The 18,092-nt window shown below is 37.5% G+C and overlaps 2 protein-coding genes and 1 long non-coding RNA gene across 5 annotated transcripts; all 3 read left to right on the forward strand.

Moving 5' to 3' along the window:
* Positions 1-153: 153 nt before the first annotated feature.
* LOC104426429 (PRA1 family protein A1) lies at positions 154-10,663 on the forward strand. Of its 3 annotated transcripts, XM_039305470.1 has the most exons (9): positions 154-170; positions 5,593-5,789; positions 6,562-6,602; positions 6,704-6,782; positions 7,045-7,131; positions 7,210-7,298; positions 7,405-7,476; positions 7,561-7,695; positions 10,243-10,663. In XM_039305470.1, exons 2-8 carry the CDS (start codon positions 5,632-5,634, stop codon positions 7,662-7,664), a joined length of 630 nt encoding a protein of 209 aa, XP_039161404.1. In that variant the 5' UTR covers positions 154-170; positions 5,593-5,631; the 3' UTR covers positions 7,665-7,695; positions 10,243-10,663. The 3 variants fall into 3 exon arrangements, with proteins under 3 accessions (XP_039161404.1, XP_039161405.1, XP_010037791.1); XM_039305471.1 differs by lacking the exons at positions 154-170; positions 10,243-10,663 and adding an exon at positions 9,359-9,540 and having other exon boundaries at positions 5,350-5,789; XM_010039489.3 differs by lacking the exon at positions 154-170 and having other exon boundaries at positions 5,351-5,789.
* A 1,106-nt stretch (positions 10,664-11,769) lies between these two features.
* Positions 11,770-13,635, forward strand: LOC120289542. Its single transcript, XR_005547570.1, has 2 exons — positions 11,770-12,205; positions 13,191-13,635. It is a non-coding gene; the product is annotated as an uncharacterized LOC120289542 (long non-coding RNA).
* Positions 13,636-17,261: 3,626 nt separating this feature from the next.
* Positions 17,262-17,624, forward strand: LOC104427865 (loricrin-like). Its single transcript, XM_010040883.1, has one exon. The coding sequence runs from the start codon at positions 17,262-17,264 to the stop codon at positions 17,622-17,624; it is 363 nt and encodes a 120-aa protein (XP_010039185.1).
* The last annotated feature ends 468 nt before the right edge of the window (positions 17,625-18,092 follow it).

The raw sequence follows: 18,092 nt of genomic DNA on the forward strand, positions 1-18,092 counted from the left end.
TTTAACAATTGAGAGTATTCACAAATATAGTGGGCATCTAACAAATGAGCTTGAAAAAATAACTAAGAGGAAAATAACTCTAAGCCCAAGTCCAATCTCACTTAAGCTCTTTCTAATTATATTTGCAATTTGAGCCAACGAGAAGAAAAGAAGAAGAAGAAGAAGAAGAAGAGAGATTGGGATAAAAAAGGGAAAGAAGAAGAAAGTAGAAGGAGTGAGAGGCGGGAGACCAGGAGAGGTAGAGAGAGATGAAAGGGATTTGTTGCGTGCATTTATTGGAAGTATCCACAAGTTAAAGTAACTTCATTTTATAGCACTCGGTAATGATTTATAACATTGATTCATTTAAGTCGTAGTATTCATTTGAATTTTGAGTTGTTGAATTTGATCTAAGAGTTGTTTACTTGTAAATTCATGTAGTAGTGAAAGTTTAGGATATTATAAAATCATGAGATCTTACAAAAGTTGATTTAGACCCATGGTGTAGTTATGGTAACTTTTTGAAGTCCTATATGTGTTATTGAAAAGTGTCAAGTCATTATGTTTGGTGCTGGTTTTCCCCTATCTCTAGCCATCTTTTGGGTTGGCAAAGCTCATAATTTTTAAGTACTTTGAAACTTTTTCGATAGTAAGCTTGCTTGAACCAAAATGCAGTAAAGAGAAACTTTTTTATATGAATATTTATTTATTGTGCAAATGAGTGTTTATTGTGTGAGTGGAACAAAACCAAGTCATTAATATTCATTGAAACAAAGTGGCTATTCTTAAGGTCTTGTCGATTTATATTAAATATTTTGACCCAAAAAATAGTGTTGCCCAATAGAATTTTAGTCAAAATTGGTTGGCACATATGTATAACATTTGGTTAATGTTTTTTATTTTATTTTTTAATACGATTTGAAGTTTCTTGAACAGTGTAGCTTTTGATTTGAACTTTGGTTAGCAATAAGCAGTGTTTATCACTTCTACAATTTTGTGAACTCATGTCTTAAATATAACGGAAATTAGATAATGTAACAAACATGCTTACAAAAATATTCATAGTAGGTAAATGATTTTAAGTCAAGTTGAATTTCACTTAAGTCGATATTCAATTTGAGAAAAAAGAGAATAAGAAGAAAAATAAGAAAATATAGAGGGAATGATGCACTAATAGGGGGAGGGAGATTGTCACATGTATGCATTGGAGACATTGACAAATCATATTAATTTCATTTCGTAGCACTCGATAACGATTCATACCATTTATTTATTTAATCAAAATAGTTTTTTTTAGTCAAGTTATAAATTTGAATTTGTTTGAATTCTGAGTTTGCTAGGTTTAATTTATGAGCTATCTAACTACAAAATCATATAGTAATGATAGTCTACAATGTTTTGGAGTAATAGAATTTCAATAAATCGATTTGGAGTTACAATTTAATGATAGTGAATTTTTGAAGTTTTGCATATGTAATGGAAATCAATTTCAAAGTACTATCTTTGATGTTGATTTTTGCTTATCACCAGCTATCTTTTAGGTCAACAAAGCTTAGGGTCTTTTATTATTTTGCAATGAACTTGCTTGAATTGAAGTTTTGTAGGAAAAGAAATTACACATCGTGTGAGTAACTATTTGTTATGCAATGTGGAACAAAATTATGTTACTGAGTGGTTATTCTTCAGATCTTTTATCAAATTGTAGTTAACGATTTGATGCCAAAAATGGCATCACCTATTATAATTTCAGTTGAAGTTAGTTGGCACACAAATTTGATATTCAGTTAATGTTTTTTTAAGAGAGTTTGAAGTTATTTAAGTAGTGTAGCCTTGAATTTCCCTTTGGATAGCATTGAGTCATGCTAATCTCTTTTGTGAATTTGTAAATTATGTTTTGAAAGTGATAAAAGAAAGATACATTACAAGTTTTGTCTTTATTTCGCATCTTACTGTTAAATAGACTTATATCTTTTGTTTGTGTTGGAGTTTTATCTATTCTACATGTATCTTGCATTTTGATTTTCCTCTTTTTACATTTTGTCCTTGTTCCACATTTTATTGTTAAATAGACTTATGTCCTTCATTTATGAGTCATCATAATTGGTAATATTGAAAAACTGTGATCACATTGGGGTAATTTTATTTTTATCATTCACTTTTAAGTATTATATATTTACTATATGGGATGAACTAACAAGTGTTCATGCAACGAAGGGTTTATCTCTATTTTCTTCGTTCTCATTTTGACTCTATCTAATACTGGCCTCTCAATATATGTATCAGTTATAATTATTTTGTTCTGAATAGTTGGTGGCAGAGTTTCATCTATTCTACGTGTATTATGTATTTTGATTTCCCTATTTTCACGTTTTGTCCCTGTTCCGTATTTTACTGTTAAATAAACTTATGTCATTTGTTTAGGAGTCATCCTAATTGGTAATATTGAGAAACTGTGATCACATGGAGGCACTTTTCTTTTTGTCATTCACTTTTAAGTATTGTATATCTGCTGCATGGGATGAACTAATAAGTGTTCATGTAGTGAAGGGTTTATCTCTGTTTTCTTCATTCTCATTTTGACTTTATCTGATACCAGCCTCTCAAAATGTGCATCGGCTATAATTGTTTGGTTTTGAGTAGTTGGTGGTAGACCTTCATCTATTCTACGTATATATTACATTTTGATTTCTCTATTTTTATGTTTGTCACTATTCCGCATCTTAGTGTTAAATAAACTTATGTCTTTTGTTTATAAGTCATCCTAATTGGCAATTTTGAGAAACTATAATCACATGGGGGCAATTTTCTTTATGTTCTTCACTTTTAAGTAGTGTATATCTGCTGCATGGGATGGATTAACAAGTGCTAGTGTAGTGAAGGATTTATCTCTGTTTTCTTCGTTCTTATCTGCCAAAGTTCCTCTATAACCCCAATAGGTTAAGTGTCAATGGCCAGAATAAAACCAACCATCAAAGCAAGCTTGGATATGTTTTGTGTTCGCCCTGTTAATTTAGAATTTTCAATTTAATTCATGATTTGTGCATTACATTCAGGCCTTTCTGGTTTGTCGTAATTGTTTTGGTCGAAAATTCACAAATGCTGCGAAAAAAGATCGTGCAAGTATTGATGGTGGTTCTTACCCTTTTCCTCCCCATTCCACTTCCACACCTGCTCTCTCCTCTCCCCACTTTTTCTTCTGTCGTGATGCTTTGACTTTAGTAAAACGAAAAAATGACGTCTAGAGCATATGTTGATACATAAATTTCACCAATGATTGTATCATGCATTTTTCAGAGAAACAATGATTTAGGGGCTTAATGGGTGTATTTCCCAATATTCGTTTGGTTTGAAATTTTTACACGAGTTACGTCAATATCTTAACTTACTCCTTTTAAAATTGGATCCAAATCGGATAAGCAACAAGTGAGTACATTATTGTTGAATCTACACGACTGTGCAATCTGTTTAACTTAGCTCAATTTTCCATTTACTCTAATCTAACCCCGCAAAAGTCCATCAAGGCTCAAAAGCTTATGAGCACCCATCTCACTCCTTCTTTCCTTTAGTTGCCACATGTGTTGGGCACTAAAAAACCTTGGGAAAATTATCTAAAATTTTTAAAATTATTATATGATTGTTAATTTAATTTTAAACTTTTAATTATATTAATTTAGTTTTGAATTTTTTGAAATTTTTATCAATATATTCATAAAATTTTAACGAATTACCAATGTAGTTCTTTCTGGGAGTGAGCATGGTTAGGGTTGGGCCGGCCCACCTCTTAACCCTAGGATCAATTCGCACAATGCTGGTCCTCAATTTTTGGGATTGAGGATTGACCCTATTGAGCTTGGGATCGAGGACCGGACCAACCCAATAAGTTCTGTTCGGTTCTAGGATCAACCCGGAACCAACCGATAATTTATTTATTTCATTTTTTGTGCTTTCTGAAAAGGCAATTAAGGACCTCAAACCGACCCAATGGGTTTGGTCCAGTTCCAAGGTCAACCCAGGACCAACCGATAATTTTTTGTTTCATTTTTTGTACTCCCTGAAAAAGCGAGTGAGGACAAGATTGACTCCATGGGTTCAGTGATGAGCGAGGTTAGTTAAGAGAGGCGAGTGACGAGTGTCGAATGGGGTGAACGTCGAGCATTAAGCATGGAGCAAGAAGCCAAGTGAGCATTGAGCGGCGAGCGGCATGAGTGACCTAAAGCAAGTGAGGTGAGTGTCGAATGACAAGTGAAAAAGTTGTTTCTTTTGATTTTGACAAATTAAAGATTAAGAGGACAAATAAGACCGAAGAGAACAAGTACTAGAGAAGGATGCTGTGAGGAATTATTTATGTCCTTACTCCTCACAAAAACATTTTCCTCATTTGTAAATTATGGTTGTTAACGCCGTAAAAGACATTAAAAGATCTAAGTTATTCAAAAATAATGTAAAATTACTTGAACTCTTCACTAATGAGCTATTTAATGTTGTTGACGTCGTTTATTTTAGGGTTTTCTCTATATAAAAAAATTATAAGTAATATATTAGATATATAATATATATAGAATCGGGGTTGGCTTGGGTTGGACCGACCCTAAACTCTCAGGATTGATGACCAATTCGCACAATACCGGTTTAGGAATCTCAGGACTAAGGACCGACTTCGGTCTTCCTAGGAACCGAACCAGGGACTAGCAGGGTTGGGCCGGTCTAGGGTTGGTTTAAGGTTGACTTTTGACCGATACTCACCTCTAGTTCTTTCGGCTAATTTTGATTGGAAATTGCTGACGTAATGATGTAGTTAATGGTGATTATCCTATGTGGAACTATTGATGTCAATGTGGACAATTTTTATTTTCCATTTTTATAAAATTTTCTCTCTTTTCTTTTCTTTACTTTTTTCTTCTTCAATGTGTTATCCAGGTTACCAACCAATGGTGAGGGTCATGAGCCCGTCAATGGTGGTGAGTGAGGGCGTCATGGCCCTTGCATGGCCTCGCTATGGCTGAGAGAGCCATGCTTTGGTCACCCTAACTTTGTGTTGGTCACCCCTCTCCCATGAAAATTTAAGCAAATCAGAACATGCCATGCTAGAGCCTGTAGAATCAAATTTATATTTTTGGTGAATTGTTTTAATGAAAAGAATTAATCATGAATTGCTTTCGAAAAGTACATGCATCATTATTAATAATAAAATATAGAGAGACGATTTTTAAACTTTTGGACCAAAAAAAAAAAGGAGGACTATTTTTTTTTTTTTTATGGCTGAAAAAGAGGAGTATGTATATACCCTTGAAAGAAAAGGTATCTTTTTACGTAGGCCACGATTTTCCTGGAATCGGAGGGCAGACGTCGACGAGTTTATAACGCATCCGCATCTCCTTCCCCACCACGTAAGATCGGCAAAATCATCGCACGCAAAATATCCATCGACGCGCCGAAGCAAAGTTCAGTTCGTTTCGTTTCGTTTCGTTTCTAGAAGATTCCTCTTTCCCTCGATCTCTGCGTCGTCTCCTGCCACCTCCGTCCCGAACCGAGTCGATCGAATTTCCATCGGTTCTCCTCGATCGCGCGTTGTTTCTAGGGTTTCCCGACTCGGCGGAGAACGAAGAGACCGGGGAAGAAGAAGAAGAAGAAGAAGAAGAAGAGGGCGGATCGATGGATTGGGGGAACGTGACGGCGGAGGATCTGATGGACGCCCTCCGCGAGGTGGACTGGTCGCTGCCGCCTCGCCCCTTGCCCGAGTTCTTCTCCAGGTTCACCGTCCCGAGATCGTACGCCAAGTGGAGCAGCCGCCTCAAATGCAACCTCTACTAGTACGGATTCTTTCCCCTTCTCTCGTCTTCGATGAATTCGCGGATCCTTCTCTTGCTCTTGTCACGAGTGCTCCGTCGTGGAACGGAGGAGGGAGGGGGACGGATCTGAGGTGTCGTGTTCGGGCGGCGAAATTGACGCGCGCTCGATAGAGTTTGTGTTGATCACGGAATGTGAACTTGATTCGTGCCGGTTGAATTTTGCGCGCGGACAGCCTTATTGTTCTGAAATTCGAAGAGATTGAGTGGAAAAAGTTCGGATTATTTCAGTTTTGCCTAATTTTGAATAACTAGCTTTTATCTTTTTCGGTTTTGTTCTAGCTGAAAATGCGATTTTGAGCGCTATTGGTCTGGTTTCTGATATAGATGACCTCTTATTAGCACGGTTAATTGCAAAATATATTGAGAAGCTCCCACTCTGTTCCCCTGACCGATACTTGTGATTACAAGATTTGTAGATAGTAAGCATGTTGAACATAAGATTGTTTGATCCCATGATTCATTGATGGTGAAGTAAAATGGAAGCTGGGTGAAGCTCAGTTACTATTTGTCACCTGTGTTTTGTAGAGAGATGTCTATTTATAGATAAAGGAGGTGGATTGCCTGTGATCTGGTAACTGTTGGGAACATGTAGTACTTTAGAAAATGTTGATAAGTTATGGAATGTGATATTAGAGTGATAGTGAAATGGAAACCTCCTTTTTTCTTTTAATAGTTTTTCTATGGAATTGGCATTTTCCCATCTAATTACTGGTAATATATTTTCTACTTGCAGCTATAGGACAAACTACTTCATCATGATTGTTGTCATTCTTGGTAAGTAACTGTAAGAAGGAAGTTTTCTATCCTGTTTTGACTATGAAGAATGTAGAACTCTCTTTTTTCCTAATTTTCATCTATTATTGTATCAACTGCAGCACTTGGTTTTCTCAGGAGGCCACTTGCTATTATTGCTGCTCTTTTGACAACCCTTAGCATCGCATTTCTCAATGACAGGTAACAGTTATTTCTCTCTCTCTCACATCTGGTGGAGGATAGTCATCTTAGTGAAAAGCATCTTTTATGTGATATTTCATCTATATAACATGTAATTGCATATGCTTTTGAAATACTAGTGAACTTAGCAGTATTTCCATGTCCAAGCTCGATGGTGAATGTAAACTACATAAATTTTTTCTCCTGTCTTGCCATTCTCGTCCAGTGTGTCGATTTCGTCTCTAGCATTGCCTGTTGATGTTGCCAATGGTTGTTACTGCAGCTTTGCAGGCACTTTTAGTGAGAAGGTGACAAGGAGTGTTAGGCAGTTTTCTCCACATTTAGCTGCCAAGATGAGGCCATCTCTCACGTAAGTTTGGGGTCTCTTACTTTTCTTAAAATTTTGTTTTTCCCGATGATTATTTTTTAACAATTTACTCCCCAACAGACCGGTTATCCGGGGGCGTCCATCAGCTAAAAGGACAGTTCACGTATGTGGTCAGCCACGTTGGGTGTTTGTCTTGATATTCTCTTCTGGTAATCCTGAATTCGCCATTGCTGTTGCATAAATTTCTGAATTTTTCTTGTCCGCATTGTATGAGTCATTGACAAGTGGGTCTCTTCCTTCTCTATTCTTGCACAGCGTCACTTGTCCTCTGGTACCTCTCCTGTGGTCTTTTAACTGTCCTTTGGGCACTTTTGATTGGACTTTCTGGTATGAATCTTGCTTAGTTTAATTAGTTGTCTTGTACTTTGCAATTTATCTAATATGACTCTTCATGTCTGCTTGCTCTCTCAGCCACTCTCCTCCATGCAAGTTTTAGAACACCGAACTTGAAAGCTCGCCTGAATACATTCCGCGAGGAATTTCGTGCTGTTTGGCGTAATTACAGTGAGCTGTAGTCTCCAGCTTAGAAATGAGTAGCTTTTCTTGGTAAGTTCTTATTCTTGTTTCTATGTCATCTGCCATGTTTATATAAATTACCTGTCTCTGGGGAAAATTGAATTCTCAAACATCCTTTCATGCATAGAATTAGCACGGTCAACTTCTGGGAAAATTGCGCCACTTCTTAAACTTAATGTACAAAATGCAACTAAGTCCTTAACTTTTCAGTTTTTCCGATCTAGTCTAAACCTTTATAAAAAAGTGCAAAAATCTAAGTTATAAATTTTTGATTTGTTCAATTACATTTTAAAATTTAATTGAAAATATAATTAAGTCCTAAATTATGCTGAAAGGTGCAATATAAGGAGGCTATGTTGGTAAATTTTCAAGTGACATGAGGACAATTATGGGTACTGTTCAATGAAAGGACTTGATTGCACCTTTGGAAAAAGGTTTAGGACTCAATTGGATGCATTGATAGGTTTAGAATTTGATTCCGTTTTGTAAACAAAGTTTAGACTTCCTATGCACTTTTCCTGTCAAGTTCTTGTAATGTATGTTAAGTTTTTGGTCTTCACATGCTCATAGATTTTTTCCTGATCATAAATGGGAAAAACATGTTATTGAAGAGACTGAACATTGTCAATTTTCAGAGACTATACTGTGAGATGTTGTTGACTGTTGCAATGAGAAAGTTGTATGTGCTGTTACTTTTGTGTGGTCAGTGCGATAATTTCTGTGGTGCTGCTTGCCTGTACAGAGTTGGCTAAATTTATAAAATGCTAATATCTGCGCTGGATTCCTGGAGGTTGATGCTGGTTTAACTAGCTGGGCACTCCCATTATGGGAACGCAAGACTATGTTTACAGCAATCTATGTGAATGACATAAAGTTCACACCACGGAATGGTGAAAACACTGAAATTCTTATTTTGTGGTAGCATCTTTGATGCAAGGTCATCGAATAAAATACCAAAACTTGAATAAAAAAAATGTGATTTTTTAAGGAACATTAAGGAAGGGATGGCTTAAGTAAAAGAAGGTTCACTTATAAGGGTGCTATCAAATATAGCAGAAGAAAGACAAGCAGAATGAGGCCTTTACTTAAGGCTTAGTAAAAGCTGTAATCGAAAGTTCTTTTAGAGGTTGACATGTGTCTACCTCTAGCATTGCTTAATGTCTAAAAGAATAACATTTAAACATGAATCATGAAATCGGGGCATGACACAAGCAAAGTCTTATTTAACATAGGGAGCATCTGTGTGATTTTACCAGACATACGAATGGGATGACTACAATTTAAGCAGCCTTGGTTTTTGGTGGATCAGAATCGAGCAGCTCTAATTGCAAAGAGTTATTGTTAATTTTTATTTTTACTATTTAGATGCAGATTGAGTGAAATTTGACCTGATTTGAGTGCTTAACTAAACCACCTTTTATTTGGGGAAATGGGGTGACCATTGTCATGTATGAGACTAGGCATGAAGGGGATGGCTATATTTCAAAAACAAATTTTTATTTTTCCACAAGGAAAATATGTTGTGCTAGACTTATGTACGCAACCCTCAGATATATTCTTTTAGAGAAGATATGATTTGATTTGGGGTGTGTTTGTTGCATTGAAAGTATTTCTTTTGGGAACTGTTTTCATTGATTTTTGGTGTTTGCCACTTGGTGGTCAACCTGAAAAGTTGTCAATGAAATCTTGGCAGCATGAAAGACAGAAAATGAAGCTCCCTACTAGAAAAGAGGAAAGTGTTTTCCAAGTAAAATGAGTTAAGTCTGGTGTTAATATGGCAAGGCTGAGGACCAGTGCACCTCTTCCTCCCTCTCTCCTCCTTTTTCATGTACTGTTTTCAAATTTGCTATATGCCTTCACCAAAAAAAAAAAAAACTTGTAAAGTTTTAATAAACAATCAATATGACTAATTCACGGGAATTCTTTATCAATCAGCTATGACAAATTTTTTTGAAAATTATATGCTTTTCATATTAAGATGCATTATCCAACAAGGAGGGAAAAGCAAGCGTTTTTCTTGAAAATATTTTCCAAAAAAACATTTCCCCTATCATGAAGTTTTATGTGAAACAAACAGGCCATTATAGCCTTTACATTCTAATGCATAGGTAAGAATCTGTGATTCTGGTCTTGATGCCAATGAGCATAGTAGCTGGTATGATACTCGGTAATCATCAGTTGTGGGCTGGTCTGTTGTGCAACTTGCAAATAATAGACTGATTGGACTTTCCATTAGGGTGATGAGCAGGAAATGATAAGTTCTTGTCCAATGTGCTAGATTAGTCTTTGGTAAGTTAAGGAGTGTCAGATCTGTTTTTGTTCCCCCAGATGCCAAACATAGCAAATAAACTTGAGGGTTCTATTTGGCTTTTTGACCTGGTCATTGATTAACAATGCCGTGAAGCTGAGATTTGGAGAAGTCAGCAATGAATTATTGCCTTGTTTTGAGTTGATTCACAAAGTTCAAAAGTCAATGTTAAAATGACAATGCTTCTGACCTTTTTTTTAAGGTCTAGTACCTATTTCAGCTTTTTAAAAGTCAGGTTAGTATGTTGACTCCGATTGTTTCTTATCCAGGTGCTCCCCCAAGGCTTGAAGCTTTATTGATGTTTTAGTTGCAAATTTGGATGACAGCAGAAGGGACAACCACAGTGAAATGAGTTATTTCTCGGACTAGGATCACTGGGTGAAGGCCAATATTAATCTCCGCTGATTCTCCGAAGGTGTAAAGTGTTGAAAGCAAAGTATTCCGTTTTTCATTTCCTGGGAAGCAGAGGCAGAAGAGGAGATACGGGTCAGCATGAAGAACTCAGTGTGACGTGCTGGCTCATTTGGCTTCTGAAAATGTTTCCCTTTGTATGACATGTAACCTTGTTTGCATACCGAACAGAAAGAAAAAAAGAAAATAAAAGATAGAATTATGTTGCGATTATTCTCAACTTGGGATAGCACAACCTGTCTGTAGCTCTCGGAAGTTAAGTGGGCGAGCTTTTCTTGATTTTGTGCATTCCATGAAACAAGTCGCCATCCCCACATTCACGGTTGCGAGAGCCAAAAAAATGGAGGAAAAAGGGATATATGCAAGACCAAAATCGAAGGAGGTTGCGAGCGCAAGTAGTGAAATGGGCCATTAACGCAACCAACTCTCCGTTTACCGATTTCCCCTCTGAACCTGAAATTGCCAGGGTGCTAAGCAATGTGCTCTCCACGAGTTGTAAAGACTTATCATCTCGTGTTGTTTGAATGTCAGCTTAACAGCTTAAGGAAGAGAGTGAAGTGGCTATCGATAGATCTTAGTGGGAGGTGAGAAGCTCCGTTTTCTCACAGCATAGGATGATGGAGCAATTCACATGATGAGCCTTCGACGTGCTCCGTTCTGGAAAAGATTAGTTAACATGTTCTGCCTGGAGGATTGCTTTTTGGGAACAACGATGGCCTACCTACCCAAATGATACTTGTACTAAAAAAAGTGAACACGCATGGCTTCATGACTGGACCGTATGTCCGCGTAAAGGCCGCGTAGCTTCTAGCAATTCGCTCTCTATATTCAAGTTGATTGCCAGATACTTCGCAGCTACACTAAAGAAAAACGAGAAACAGCAAAGATGTCGGCTCTTTTAATATTTGATTGCATAGATATTGGTTGTTGACGGTTGTGCTAGAATTTACTTCATAAAGAAAATCACCATCCCACGCTACTTGGTGAATCTTTTACGGGATAATTACAAAAAGAAGCACTAAATTTTTCTGGACTAAATTGGCAAATGATCAAATGATTTTAGATTAAAATGGTCAAATTGAAACTTTTAGGACTAAATTGGCATCCGTATAATAGGTTTATAATTTTTTTAAAATAATTTTCCCAATATCTTATCTTGGGTCCTTTTGTATTGCATATTGGCGTTATAATGTTCCTTGTGCGACAATTGCGTGCAATCGATGATTATGTTGATCGGGTTTATTGCTTAAGGAAAAGAAGTTTGTCTGGCTAATTATTACACCTCTCCACGCCAAGAAAGACTATCAAGCTGACTCAACTATTTAGCAAAAGATTGAAAGCAACCTCTTTTTTCGCTTATGTATTCTGTCCGAGTATCTGGTCCAATTATTTTTTCTTCTTATATAATCAGTTCTCGGGCTTTCTTCATCTACAATCAATCCATTCTCTGTATTGCTGTTAGAAATATCGTCAAAACTTACACGACATCGAACATGAAACACGCGATAGAAATGTGAGATGTTGTGGCATCAAACTGGCTACCCTTGACTGCTCTCAATCTAGGGGCCATCAGACCCTGCATGTCGTGCACCCACACGGAGAGACGGCTCTGCTATCGGGCTAGGGCCGTGTGAAGCTCCCCGGTGGTTGCGATCCCTGGCGGCTTAGCAACAGCGGTGACCGGTCGGGCGCTTCTCTCTCTCTCAGGTCCATTGACCGTCGCTTAAGCATGATGACGGGGTCATTGAACCACTTCTAACCGCGAGGGTCTTTGGATCCTCAATGGTGGCTAGGCGAAAGAGGCCAACCACTGCTAACCTGGTACGTCCCCTTTTGCCCCTTCTTTTCAGTTTTCTTGCTTTGTACTTGGTTCCACATCTGGTTTAGGTGTCCATTTCGTGCCATGTTTGCGATATGATGATGTTACTAATGAGCATCGACAAAAAGAGTTGAAGAAAATTAAAGGACTCGATTGCTATAAAAAATCAGAGGAATGAATGTATGTATAAATGGTGAAGGGACTGAAGCTGCGGTCTAATCCTTTCTTTGTCATTATGTTTTGATAGGAACCACTCCTGAACACATCCAAGTGGTCAAATAGTGAAAAGAATTACTAAATCAGTTTTAAACCTATTGTATAAATACCAATTTAGTTTATATCTTTTCAATATTATCAGTTTAGTTCTGAACGTTTGCATGAAATTTCAATGCAATTCTTTTGATCAATTTTCATCAAAAATGGCTAAAATGATGGTTTAGTTATTGCCGATCGTTCTAAGTGGTCTCCTGCCTTGTTAGTGATTAATGGTGAAAATTGGTTAAGATGACTACCTTAGAATTTCACGCAGAGATTTATGACTAAATCAATAAAATAGTAGAGTTTAAAACTGAACAACATCCGTATATCGGTTTAGCAGGACAATTTTCTTTCAAATAGTGCTGAAGCTCGCACACAAAAGCAGAAGGTAAATTACTAAGCTTGATTATAAGAGTAATACGATCATTCGAGGACGAATAAACCAAACATCTAAAACCATTTCATTGTCAATCAATGGAATATTTGGGGAACATTTGCCATCTAGGAAGTATAATGTCACACGCAGGGGCACAGACTGGCCCCATGTTCCGTCGGCCTCTTTATAGCTCGCACCATGTGCGTCTTTTTTACTCCTTCCCTCTGTCTATGATCTGTCTGAGATCTCTCTCTCTCTCTCTCTCTCTCTCTCTAATCTTGCCTATATAATGAGGATCATCGGAAAATGTTGGTCGGCAAGAATCACCGGCTCAATCATCTCTCTGCCATCAGCGTTTTCAGATCGATAAAGAGAGGAAGGGAGGTGAGAGGAAGGTCGAACATGGATGGGTTTTTGAAGTGGACGCAGGCTCTTGCATCAGCATGGGGAGTCATACTGATTCTCGGTCTCATCGGGTGTTGCCTCAGCACCATCCCTCACCACCACGACGACAAAACCAGCGGTTGTGCTGGCTGCACTAGTGATATCGGTGTATGATGTGTGCTCATTCTTCTTCTTCTTCTTGAATTGTGAACATACCGAGACCATGGAGGCATCCGTTGGTTAAAGGCCATGAAAACACTTCCTTTTTGACCGTGTTAACAGATGAAGGTTGTACAGTTGGTAGTCTTCATCGTTTCTGTTTGATTCTCAATCTTATATTGTATATGGATCTGTAAATGAGCCTTGATATGCCTAGGTCATGCTATAAGTGTATACAAATTAATTTGTGGTGCATACTGTTCATTCTTCGTAGAAATGCAACCTCAAGATGTCTGTCTAGTTGACAAGAAGTCTTTATTGGATGCTGATTCATGTTTATCGGGCCGTTTCCAGGCTTCTGTCCCCTTAAAAACCGATAAAACCGGTTGCCCGACGAGGTTTCAACCAATGATTGTAATTAATAGGGCAACAATTCTCTATATTATTATTTAGAAGTGGTAAAGTTACCCTACAGGACTAGAACGCCCCTATGCCTTGATGGAATTTATCCAAAACCGTAGCCCTCACCCCCACCCCCCACCGTGACTACAGAAGCCACAGCCGATGTCGAGGTCGGCGACTTCGAATCTGAGGTCGCCAGCCTTAGATAATTGGTCGATGGAGTCGGGCTTCGTTTGTTTTGACCAAGAGAGAGAAAGTTGGAGATGGGCTGTGACAGGGCTGGGCACGGCTGGCGAAGTGCAGCTGCTCCGGGACCTAAAAAACTAGAGAAATAAATAAATAATAATAAAAAGCATATATAATTAATTTACATTAAAAATATTAATCCGAATTTTATTAATATCATTTATTATTTTAATTTGACAAATTTAACTATATTATATGGCAATAATCTATAAAACTTGGATTAAAAAAACAAGCAATCCACGTTCTACTATCAAATTTAGGGATATGTACATTACATGTCTTAAAATTTATTGCAAAAGTGCAATTGAGTTATAAAATTTATTAAATTGGTGCAATCGATTCTTTTTTTTTAACACCGTTAATTTGTTTAATTGAAAATGCTAAAGTAGTATTTTAAAATTAATTAATTTATCCTATGTAGCAATTCTTTTTTTTTTATTTACTTTTTCTTTAAATCTTATTTAAAAAATAGTAAAAAACTTTCAAAAAAGTTAAAATAATTCTAAAAAAAGGAAAAAAAAAGGCAGGGTTGTGAAAAAAAAAAGGCACATGGGTGGCTAGGAATAATTCTAAAAAGAAAATGGAAAAACAAAGAAAAAAAGGCAAGGTTGTGAAAAAAAGGTAGGATTGTGGGCGGTTGGGCATGTTGCCATCGTTAAAGGGGGCTGACGAGGATGCCAGCCCTAGGCAAAGGAGGGTGGGCGGCCCTTGTTGGGCCAAGTGAGGCCTAGGCGAGGCTTGCCTAGATTTGGGTGATGTAAGCCCTCGCCGTGTGGCCGACGAGCCTCTCTAGCCCTAGGTGAGGCTTCGCTGGCCCTAGCCAAGGGCCGACGACCATTGTTAGGCTTGAGTGAGGGCGTGACTTCACCTAGATCTGGGTGAGACTTGCTCGGACCTCAGCTGGGGCATCACCAAGATCTAGGTGAGCCTCGTCGGCCCTTCCCTGGCTGGAAATGACCTCACTTGAGCTAGCGAGGCCCCCTCCACCACCTCGCCGGCCCCCTCTAATGGTGGTAGAGATGCCTAGATCCCTACTTTTTTTTTTTTTTTTTTTTTTTTTCATATATTTACATTTTGACTCATTAAGTATTGAAAACTTTTAAAATTAACCCCATGCATGTCAGAATTACGTATTGGAATTTTAGACTCGCGTGTTGAGAAAAATTGACCGTGTGTCGGATTTTCTAACACTTGTCAACCTCGTGTTGAAACGTGTTGGAGCTTGTTGGAGCGCGTCGAACATGACACAAAGGCCCCTGGAGAGTATCGGTGCTATACGGGAGAGTTGTGGTCTGATGATAGATGGGGAGAGCAGTTTGGGAAAAATAGAGAAGGAAAAAGAAGGAAAAGAAAAAAAATAAGAAAATAAAGAGGGAAATCAACCAGCGCTATTTAAATGGAGCAGTACTTTGCGTCGGTTTCTGAAGGATAACTTTAAAATGTACATAATCCAAGAATGCTTCCCCTATGCTCCCCATCTTCCTTCTACAACTCTTTGTTTGCGCCTGCCCCATTCATCACTTCCCGTCCTCATCAACTTCATTTTGCTCCTATTGGATTGGTCATTATAGTTACAAATTGTTTAATTTGAGTCATAATTACTCAATCCATGTACTAACCTGTTTGAGGTTACTCCATTCGAGGTTATAAATGTCCAAGGGACCGACAGCTAGAGATTTTCTTACGGCATGACTTGAGAAGACTTTTCCTTAAGCCACAAAAAACGGTGCCTAAGATCTGCTAGAATCTAAAATACAATAATAGAGAAAAAGAGATTTGCACATTTGATCTAAAATACATCATTCTTGATGCGAAATAGCAATAATTTGGAGCTCAAGTGCTTCTTTTATATTACTCTCTATATTACTAACTCAATAAAACTGTCATTCATCCAAGCGTGTAGTGATCCTTATGTGTGGATATTTTGTTGGAAATTAATCCAAAAAATACACATTGTTTGTTGTAATTAGAACATCAATGTAAAGAAAATGATAACAACTTTATAATATCATTCCTTTTACCAATTTTGGAGAAGAAGAAAATAAGTTATCACTGAAAAATAACATAAAATTGGAGGTGAGGTACAGATATTCGAATCTCCTTAAGACGATTAATTCCTACCAAAGGTGCTCGGCAGATTCACGAAGTATGCCTTCAAAATACAACACCTCGAACTTGTTTGGATTGGCATTATGCAAACAGGACTCAATCGAACTGTTCAATTGAACCAGTACACCTAGAAAAAAATTAAAAGAGTAGAGACATATATCAAAGTTCTTTTGGAGTTGAGTCGGAAAAACCCAAAAATCATAATGAAGGTCTATGCTCCCATCTATTTATAGAGCTTTTTAGTTTATGTACTGAAGAGATACATGAATTAAATAGACACATATATCCACGAAATTCATGAATCAAGAGATACATGAATTCAAGAGATTCACGAATCCAAAGATACATGAATTCAAGAGATTCGTGAATTCTATAAATACATGAACTAAAAGATACATGAATCTAAAAAATTCGTGAACTCTATAAATACGTGAACAGAAAACTATAGGAAATTCATAAATAAAAAAAGAGATACATGAACAAAAAAAACGTATATTAATTTATTGATTTTCGTTGATCCATTAACCATAATTATAACCATAATTACAACATACTTGTGTATTAGGATAGAGAATAGACTTGGAAATTATTTATATAACTTTAAACCACGAGCCGTCTTGTCAAAGCCCGGCTCACATTAGCCTCGTAAAACAATATATATAAATTTCAATAACTCTTCTATTTTTTATCCCTTTATAATTCGTGAAAGATTCTATTTCAGATATGCTATCAAATCTCGGTACACATACACGTTTTCGATCAGCTACTTTTTCATTTTAAATACCAATGGTTCCGAAAATCATTCAAGCAGAAGAAGTCGACGCTGACAAGGTCAATCACTCGGTTTTAATTCCACTTCCCCTATCTCTCTGTTTAAACATGGAAAAACTCGCAGCCGTTTTTTCACGCGGTCAAACAAGAAAATGTCTATCCTCGAAAGCAAAAAGCCCTCGTCGCTGGCTGGGGACCGATTCAAGAACATATTATTATTACGGTATCGCGTATTTTGAATTGCTCCTCGAGCAACACCACCTTACATGTTCTATATAAAGATGGGTGCTACGGAGAAAGCCTTCAAGTCACGTACTTTTGCAGGCAGATAAATTAGAAGAAGGAAAGAGAATATGGAGACTTTCGTCATAGTTTGGATTGCAGTGTGTTCTACGATTTCGGTTCTGATTGTGATCGTCGCTGTCCTGAATGCCATCTTTGCGATCCGTATGAGGGGAAGAATTTTAGGGGACGGGAATTTCGGTGGAGGAGACGGAGGAGCGACTAAGCACGATGCGCTTAGCAGTCATTTAGGAGTACTTGATGGTGGCGCTTCTCTGGAGTGTGGAGGAGATATGATTGGTGTTGTCGATTTCGGCGGCGGCAGTTTGATCAGTGGGGCTGACGGAGGAGTTATAGGCTGCGGCGACACTGGTGGCGGCAGTGGGGGAGGTGGTGGTTCTAGCGGTGATGGAGGCGGTGGCTGCGGCTCTTAGCCAGGGACAGAAAATCGACATGCTCGACGCTTTCCAGATTGAAGTTTTCTACATAGAGGGCAGCGGAAGTTGCAATATATTAGAAGGATTTGTTCGCTGTAGGTGAAGTTAATTGTGTACCATCAATCAAATTTTTTCCAGATAGATTATGTACAACAATTATGTGATAGAGAGAAGTCTTTGCTTATCATTGTCCAAAGTCTATATTACTGCACATATAGAATGTCACAATGTAATTGAATATTTGTATTAAGGTCGAGATTTTAAGATGTTTCAATTTGAATCTTTGTTTGGAAAAGAAAAGAATATTTTCATTATATAAACTTCATTTAATATTCATAAGTCTTTTCTACAGCAACACATTAGATGAGAAAACCAGGAAATTTGTGCTCGATTCCTTTTACTTTCATAAATTAGGTAAAACTTTCATTGTAAATTTTGTTACATTTTTTTTATGTTTAGAGCGAG

The sequence above is a fragment of the Eucalyptus grandis genome, chromosome 11 (genome assembly GCF_016545825.1).
Source record: "Eucalyptus grandis isolate ANBG69807.140 chromosome 11, ASM1654582v1, whole genome shotgun sequence".
Classification (NCBI taxonomy): Eukaryota; Viridiplantae; Streptophyta; class Magnoliopsida; order Myrtales; family Myrtaceae; genus Eucalyptus; species Eucalyptus grandis.

Excerpts from the sequence above, each read along its gene's own strand:
- LOC104426429 (XM_039305470.1), top strand. The coding sequence starts at position 5,632 with ATGGATTGGGGGAACGTGACGGCGGAGGATCTGATGGACGCCCTCCGC. Across the intron at positions 5,790-6,561 it reads CTCAAATGCAACCTCTACTA|CTATAGGACAAACTACTTCA; the intron begins GTACGGATTCTT and ends TTCTACTTGCAG. Across the intron at positions 7,299-7,404 it reads TGTCTTGATATTCTCTTCTG|CGTCACTTGTCCTCTGGTAC; the intron begins GTAATCCTGAAT and ends ATTCTTGCACAG.
- LOC104427865 (XM_010040883.1), top strand. The coding sequence starts at position 17,262 with ATGGAGACTTTCGTCATAGTTTGGATTGCAGTGTGTTCTACGATTTCG.